A 9,603-nucleotide genomic window follows, 5' to 3' on the forward strand; every position below is an offset into this window, starting at 1 on the left:
TGTACTAAGTAATGTAATTTCGTAATACACATTTCATATAGAACAAGGTAGAAAATAATATTAATATCTATTCCATTAAAATTATTTATTTTTTGGTAACAAAGTACTTCTGTTTCTAATCTTTAAATTTATTTGAATTGACAAGAGAATACCTATGTATATACTATATGCTCGATCAGATAACAATTAATATATATCTCGTTGTCCTTAAAATTTAAGAAAACCATTTAACTGCCAATGAACTTTGTAGACCAAAACTTACCTGTCGAAAGAAATGATGACAAGAGTAAGAACACTTGAAGCGACCGTCACGTGTGCCACAAAGTTATTTACAGTGCAATATACCACACCGAATGGCCAGTCAGAATTCAGTAGAAAAATGAAGTTGAAAACACAATTAAGTAACGACATCATCAAGTCAGCCATGGAAAGGTTAACTAAGAAGTAGTTTGTAACCGTGCGCATCCGTCGGTGTGCTGAAAATGTATAAACCTTTGATTAATTCAAGTTATATATGATTAAAATAATTGTGTACAATTAAATGCGAATAAATTAAACATACACACTATTGTTATTATTAAAATAATTCTGTAATTTTTTCATAGAATTTTCATACTCCGAATATACTATTATAAATAACTCTACAGAGTGCTTTTTTTAATTTAAAACGCAGAAAATATCGAAGATAACCCAATCTATGATCTTTCACTATCTTAAATAATATAGTACACTGTCAACATAGTTTCGTAGACCGTTATTTCATTTTGAATAAAAATGCATTTTATTTCCTAAAATTCGATTGACTTTGAAATGTCTTCAATAGTCTCATATACAGAAGAATTATTTATCCTACACAATATCCTCCTCCATATCAAATATCATTCAGTATAACAATTTCTTTTTCATATTTTCAATTTATAAAATATTTCTGAACTCTTGCCTGAAAGAAGTGGAGTACCCTGTATACTTTTCATCTTTTATGTATTTTGCTATAGCAACATAATGTTTATATAGTCACATTTTAGTTTCCTAATTTTTTCATAACAATTATTTTATTTGTTTCCACAAGGCGATTATGCCATGTTTGTTTCTATGTAGAATAATTCTACTCATCATGAAAATATGGCAGTACGTGCGCTTCATCTGAATTGAACTAACCAAGTATGCATTATATTTATTATAAGCTGACATTTAACGTACCTCCCGTGCACAAAAAAAATTTGTGAATCATCGACAGACCAATCGAATCGATGTTAGAATACTGATAAGATCGTATCAGTATCGTTATTTATTCAAATTACCAAAGTCACACAAATTTAGTTTCTTGATTCCTTCTAGAAGCACAATACCAAATTTGTATTCCATGGGGTACTTGAGTCTTTGTACTCACTTATTCCTAGTCACGAAATCATATTGCTAGGCTTGAAGCAAGTAAGTAAAGGAAACAACACAACGGATGTGAAAAATGTTATTAAATTAATACATTTACTAAGTCATTAATAATACGTTGCTTAAGATTGAATTAAGAAAATACGAGAATATAAAAAATAGTTTAGAATATTTTGAAAAATATAGTAAAATTCTTCGATCTTTAAATTTGTTCGAAAAATATGATGAAAAATGACCTTTGTATCATCTATTCAAATCATGGATCGATATCGCCGTTTGATTGGCAATCGTATTTTATTCCCTGACCATATTTCACCTTCGATCAACGTCGAGATGCATCTGGACACCCTTATAATTTAATGAAATATTGAATTAAGTTTCCTGGAGATCTATTATTTTATTCGTAATTTTAATAAAAATCTATATCTCTGTACTATTGACCTTACATGAATTAGAATTTTTATACACACCATACCGATTACCATAACTATTCTTAGTTAATGATCACCGATTAATTTGTGTCTATTTACTTATTCTTGTTTTCGAAAGATAATACAAATACTTAATATAAATCTATTACGAAAACTATTATTAGAAATACATAAATGTAACTCTGATTTGTGAAAAATGTGTGAAATATTAAATTTGTTGTAATAATAAATTTTTTGATGTAAACGAAATACGTCAGATTCGAATATTGTCGCAGGACCATGTATGTATATTTTGTGCCTTGAAAAAAATCATGGCAAGAAGATTAAACATCTTTTCAAAACCCCACTTCGTTAGAAGTTTTTATCCCCCATCTCGTCGTCTTCCTCCATGAAGTATCTCAATTTGCAATAAAAATATTAAAATTTATGAATTATTGTCTATAGTTGACAAATCATTACTACTGACATTGGTAACTATCGTGACTCTTAATTCGAACTTTTGAGGTACACGTCTGTTATTTATATAAATGGAAATTATTTTTACAAGTTCATATTTGTACAATATTCCTCAATATTCGATTGTTCATGAACTTAAAATATTACCACAACAATTAAATTATTACGCTATTCTTATAAAATTTCTGAATATTAAACGACCTTAAATTCTGTCGTGAAAAAAGTTATAATAATTTATTCTCACTTCAGTGCTAATACACCAATACCCCAAGCTCTAAATATTTTTCCAAAAATTAAATTATCGTTCTATTTTTCATGCTTCCAACTTCTAAAATTTTGTTCAGATCGAATATTTATGTCTTGGGACGACTCAGGAAAATTCACCGTAATGTGAAGCATAAAATGCTACGTCATGTAAATCATTAAATTCCCTTAGCTTTAATTTAAAACTGTTCGATTTGATTTGGTATTTATCGAACGTTTTATTTTGAACCCATTCAGTCTTAGCTACGTGTCTAACATCTAGTGCATGACCTGGACGAAAACGTTTTCCTAAAAGCCTGACTTCTAGTACATGACCTGAACCAGAACGCCATACTAAGAACTCGAGTTGTAGTGCGTGATCTGAACCAAAACGACCTGTTACGAGCCAGACCTACAGTTATCACTTTCAAACAATTATAAGTTATAGTTTGCATATGTGTGTGTTTGTATGTGTATGTGTGTCAAATGGGGATATATATCAGTAGAAATCCACATGATGCATTGAAAAATTGTCGTTTTTCGTCCACACGAAGTGTAAAATAGATAAAGACTTAGTATGTACAAATGTTTTTATTCGTGTAAAATATGCGACAAAATAATAGGATAACACATCACTGTCAGTGTTTCTCAATAATTTTAAAAATTTATTTCACAGAAAAAAAAAGATTATAAATCAAATTTTATTTTAAAAGGTCAGTTAGTATTATAACATTTTTGTAAATACAACAAAAATCGATATTTTTTACTTATTTCTTTCAATCCGAATTCAGCATTATTATCGTCTGCATTATTAGAAAAGAAATAATTTATATGACTATATATACGAAATTTGCATATTTGCATTAAACTTTGGAAACGCTAGAAATTGTAGAGTTGACTATCATTGTGTCGTGTACTGCATTATAAAGTACTTACATGCAGATACTAAAATAGTTCCAAACAATTATTAGACATAGTATCGAAGAACAAGAAGTAAGTTTGCTACTTTATAATTAAAACTGACTTTGAATAATATAGAAAAAATTCTGCCAAAGGCATCTACACTAGCTTTCGTAACACGTGTCCAAGGCAAGAGCAAGAATTTCAATAAAAAATGAGACTGTCAAAGTATTAATTCCCCGTATTTACAACTCATTCTAGGATTTCTTAAAGTCCTTCAGAATTTGGAAATTTAGGTTGAAGTTCAAATAACAGTTTTGTAATTAAACTAAAATTCTTTTAGTTTTTAAACATATAAATTAGAATTCAAGTAATATTAGATAATCTGCATTTTATCCTACAATCTTTAACTGTATCTTTTACACATTGACTATCTATCATGGGTTCCAAAGTGTAATATTTGCTAGAACTACCAACGGAGTCGAAATAACTTGTTTCAAACTTATTTTTGCAGTTTCTAATAATATCCTTTTAAAAAGGAAATATCGATTTTTATTTAGATAAGATTTTAATTTAGATAAGATTTTTATTGATAATTAATGGATAATTAAATGGCAATTATGGATTTTTTCTTTTTTATTGTATCAATTTAATTGTTATTATCTATATGTATTATATTTAGATACGCTTTGCTGAACGATAGTTTTAGTATTAAGGTCTAGATCAAATTAATTTTGTACCTAAATGCTGAATGAGATATAGCTTATAGTTGGAAATTTCAGTACATTTGTCATGCTTAATGGACGCGATCCAACTGTTCGTAGAAACAATCACAATTCTTGTCATATTACCGGAAAGAGCGGCTATCACTTCGTAGCATTAGATCGATAGTAGAGTCCTGTGACCAATATATAAGGCTACTATATGTACAGAGGCTTACTGTAAGGAGCTCAGTGCTTCTTATCTTAGCTCTGCTTAATCGAGTCTTCAGATATAGCTAAAATTTAGTATTCTTGTAGACAATAACTTGAATATGGAGACAAATTTTCTGGTGTAATTATCCATTTATGGTGGCACCTAATAATAAGTATTGTATTTTTGACGGTTGTCGTTTGAAAAGCGATGTAAAGAAATGAAACACGCATTAAATTTATATTATAGCGAAAATTTAAGCTATAGGAAAAAGAGGACTGTGTATATCGATGGTCTTGCATTAATATGATGGATGAAACTCATACATAAGTATAGCGTTTGTATTCTCATCACAGGACGTCATTACCAATACGCAAACTTTTCTTTCATTCGGGTTTTGAACATTGGATTATAGCATTTATGCTACAGTATATAGTAAATGTGCTAATTATTGCGTATATTTTCAATGGGTGGATTAAAACAGACCTCAGTTCGAATTATAGAAGTATGAAAGTTATTTAAAATATATATTGTATTCGCATAATTTTACTCGAATATGATTTAGATAATAAATAAGCAGAGATATTAATTATTAATATTGAGAAACTAAATGTATGAATTATGAATTGCGATATAAAGGAATTTAAATAAAATTTCCCACAGTTCGAATTTTTACTCTTGAATGGTTTGCTTTGCTATTTCTGCAGATAACTTTTATCCAATACCATACGGTTCAGGAACAACCCAAAATGGCAGTACAATTTTCTAGAAGCTATAATACTTGAGCTCAAGCGGATTTATGATACGTCAATTACTATTGAAAGGCAGAGCGAAAACCTTTAAATTCCCCGGTTAAAGCTTAAAGTTTCGAGTTCTCCTGGAATTAAATAGAAATAAACGAAATAATTCAAACATGCGTATCGAAATCATAGGTTAAAAATGACAATTAAGAATAACAAGGTATCACGATGGTATTGCGAATCCAATTTAAACTTATTTAATCCGAATATTTACCATTGATATATATGAGATCGGGAATGAAAGAGAAATATGTCACCCTCGTGTGATAAAAAGTTTGAAGGGTGAAACTTTATTGGAGGCATATTGATATTAGAAAAACTTTAATAACATTTTTTAATATCCGTGTTGAACTATTGAATTTTTAGTGAATATTTATTTTAAAACAAACTTTTAACAAATTCTATGAAAACTTATATTTCCAATTTGATCGCGTAATGTCAAAAGTGAAGGTATAGAAATTTGCCTTTCCTGCGTTTATAAACTAAAGTTTATTATAAACTAAACTGTACAGAATTTTATTATACAGAAACACCAACTAATGATTAAATGTCAACGTTTACGTCGTTAACGCTTAAGGTTATTAGCAGTTTATACCTATAAATATTAAACATTAAACAGTGAAAGGAAAAAATATTTTCAATTTTTAATTTCAACTCAGTTCATTAAATTTCACTTACTACCAATTTGCTATCACTAAAATCTGTTTAACACTAAAACTACCGATCTTTAATGGGTACCTAACTATAACGTGCACAGATTATAGTAATTTCAGCGATACGATGAATATGAGTGAATATATTGATTACAGTTCTTTCTTAATATTAGTTGATACCAATTTTATTCTTAAAGCAGGTGTATGTGTTCGGTGATTGCAAAAAGGAAAATTCTGGGACCAGTCATTTTCACTGGGTTGGTAGTTCTAGTGTTAATACCTCGAACATTTGAAAAAACTTGAATTTATTATAAACCAATATTAACGATACCTGAACATAAAAGAAACCACCTTAAATTGACATTGTAAGGAATTAATTAACGTTCTAGCACCTATCTATCTATCTATCTATCACATTCTCTTAAATACCTCAAATTACTGTTCTAGAAATTGGGACATTTGTACTGTTAGGCTTTACTAATTTTAGAAATACCCTGTATCGTATAAACCGACAAAAGTTCCTATTTCAAATCGACATCGTAAAGCACTGATCAACGCTTGATCTTTTCTGTTACAGATCTTAAATTATCGTTTGAAAAATCGAAATACTTATACTTTTAGGTTCTATCAATTTTACGAGCACCCTCTGAATCAACTACATATGCTTGCTTCTGCATTCTCAATACAGACTCACCAGCATTAGACACGTCACAAACCCAGAATGCGACAAAGGACGTAGAGGAGGTTGCTTACTCTGAGCTGACACATTCAGGAATCAGTTCCACCAAATTGTGAACTCCAAAAATAGAATAGAGATCACAAACTTAGCAAAATGTCATAAAAGAAACCGTCCACTAATTAGTTGAATTTGCGACTTTACTCGCGATATACGACAATAATTTAAAAAAATATTTTTCGAAGTTCGCTCATTTTCGTGCAATATTTCAAACAGCAAAATCTACCCTTGATCATTCAAAGGAACGCGGAAAGTTCCACAAAGAAAAAGTTTCTGTACAGATTTAGAAATTTTTCTTCCACTCATCTAGGTGACTATTGTAAGAAAATCAACGATAATGTAACTTGGAGGTTGCCGACATACAGTTTGCGATAACTCTCGATCGTTCCATAACGATCGAGAGCAAAGAGCACCGAAAGAGGGAAGGAAGCCTCCACGCGTGAGGAGTCGACAGTAAGTAGTCAAGGAGACGTTCCATAACGATCGAGAGCGAAGAGCACCGAAAGAGGGAAGGAAGCCTCCACGCGTGAGGAGTCGACAGTAAGTAGTCAAGGAGAGACCTTCGAATAGTTAGTGAAAGAACTTCTTGTAAAATAAACCTCTTTTGAGGCAAGATATGTTTTGAGTATTTGACCCGTATTTCTTCGTGTCACCCTTATCACGGCTCTTATACTATATTCGTTCTTATTGATTTCTTAATATTTGGTACATTATGTAAGTATGATATCATATATTACAATAAATTTTTTAGTAGTAATTTCTTTTTGGTAGTTATTTTATTACTCGAGTCATTTGCAAAAATTGTTTATCCTTTTTTTGTCTTAACCTCAACTATTAGAATATAATAATAAAAATATGCAAATCCATTTAAAAAATAACGATGACCTCGAAATATGACCTTGAGAAAAAGTTTCCTCAAATACTCCTGTATATCGTTAATGGTAACGGGAATATTGCCTTGTAATAAATACTGTATATGTATATAATTTATATATACGAATATGTATATATGCCGTGTTAGACTGAAGCTATTATATGTAATAGAATAGAAGAAAAATATGAAAATGGTACTTGTAACGTTCTATAAAATAATATTTATTATTTTATATACAATATTTACGTATATTATCTTTTATTATATACTTTCAGACGTAAAGTTTCGTTAAACTTTTTGAAACGTGTCAAATTCACAGGACTATCTAGACTCATTATATATAGATAAATTACATGCTGATTTGAATACAATTTTTTAAACCTTGGTCAATCACTGATTAAAGATCACTGATCTCTACATGCACGGTGTTACATATGCGTATGTACCTGATATACCGGTTGCCCTTTTGTGTGAAATGAAAGTAAGCTGGCAACATGACTCGTTCTATTTATAGTCTACACTATTTACTCGTGTGTTTCATTTATAAACAAGTTAAGAATTTTCTAATTTCTTTTATAGAAATATCAAGCGAAGATAAAATCGGTGCTTAAATATTATACATAATTATTACCGTAATAAAATTTAATATCCTTTTACACTCACTGTTGCGTATACATGACAATATACTTGAAACGCGACAAATCATAAATGTACTTGCTTCTGGTAAAGTTGATCTTAAATTTCAATGTATTATGACACTTTTAGAAAAACATCATGAAAAAGTGTATTTTATTTATTAGGTTTTGTTCAGAAAGCGTTTAACGATTGCTTAGTCGAAAACGATTGCTCTTCAAAATAAAATTGTAGAGAAAAATGATAAAGTTATCAAAACGAAAGAAAAAGAAAAGAGACGAAGAGCTTACACGTAGAGAAAAACACAAACATTTTCTTTAACATAACTTTCAAAACATAGTTGTTAATTTAGAAATAGATCATTCATCTTAATCGGTAGAATTTTTTGAAAATCGATATTACGTATACGCAACAGAGATTTACAAATAACACTACATGAACAGTCAGTCATAAAAGTATTTGAAGACTGGAATAAATCTGGAATCCTTTGTTTATCAAGTCATTGCCCAAAGAATAAGAAAAATATTTTGTATTATGCGAGACTAAAATATCTAGATAAATCCCAGATTGTTCAAAGTATGTATATACCTATATTGTCTCAAGACTATAAGACAGTGATTCTCAATCTATGGCGCATATACCCTCGTTAATACGTTGAGTATTCCTAAACGGGACGTAAGCAGGACAAAATTATAAAAATTTTCAAATTATGTACATGTATAGTGTTATATAAGGTATACTACGACAAGTAGGTTGGATGGTAAACAGAAGAAAGGTTGAGAACCACTGCTGCGGAACACGTTTTTATAAAGTAACTTTATTAATTATATAATTCATTTTCTGATGCATAAAAAACGTGATTGTTTATTTCGTAAATATTAGTGGAACTATCCGAAGCAAACTATCGCAGTAAAAAGTTGTATACGTGTATTATTTTGACGTTTCGATTCTTCGAATATAAACTCATGGCTTCTGAACTGAGAACGGTTGAAATAACTCAAACTGTAAGCTAAAGATACAAATGTTATTACTTCAATTTTAATTTTCGATTTATAGCTAAGATTCCTCTAGATATGTTTTTTACATTGATTTGCGTCTTATACATTGAATTGAATGGAATGTTTTCAAAAAAGAATTGAAAACTGCTTCACTTTTCTTCAATGTTAAATTTTTCTGTTTCTTTCTTTTCGTGTAACATGTAGTATTTTATATATTATTCTTAAAGTAACCAAAAACTTTCTTAAAACTAATTTCATTATTTTTTTTATTTTCTTTTATGGAAGAAGCTATTTGAAAATCAATATTGTGTACAAGTCAAAAGACCTAGAGTCAAAAAGTTTCACGTGAATGTTATTTAATCTTTTATAAATAGTAATTAATGAAAGGAATGTTTGTAAAACAAAAAAAGTCGAAAGCTTGAAATGAACATTGTTCCAGCACTATATACCATGTTTATGATTTAAAAATATTCTACATCTTATTTATAATTTTATACCGAATTTAGATTTCCACAGCTACTTAATACATTTAACTGCATCCAATGATTAATTTAATTTTATTTTATATATATATATAT

General features: G+C 29.4%; 1 protein-coding gene across 1 annotated transcript in view; it reads right to left on the reverse strand.

Annotated features, from left to right (window-relative positions):
• Positions 1–258: 258 nt before the first annotated feature.
• Positions 259–9,603, reverse strand: part of LOC108549589 (tachykinin-like peptides receptor 86C) — an 81,764-nt gene continuing 72,419 nt past the window's right edge. The window contains exon 2 of the mRNA XM_017903061.1: positions 259–476. Coding sequence (XP_017758550.1) covers positions 259–476 — 218 coding nt within the window. The remainder of the gene's footprint in view (positions 477–9,603) is intronic.

Source organism: Eufriesea mexicana, unplaced genomic scaffold (genome assembly GCF_001483705.2).
Source record: "Eufriesea mexicana isolate 0111107269 unplaced genomic scaffold, ASM148370v2 scaffold2100, whole genome shotgun sequence".
Classification (NCBI taxonomy): Eukaryota; Metazoa; Arthropoda; class Insecta; order Hymenoptera; family Apidae; genus Eufriesea; species Eufriesea mexicana.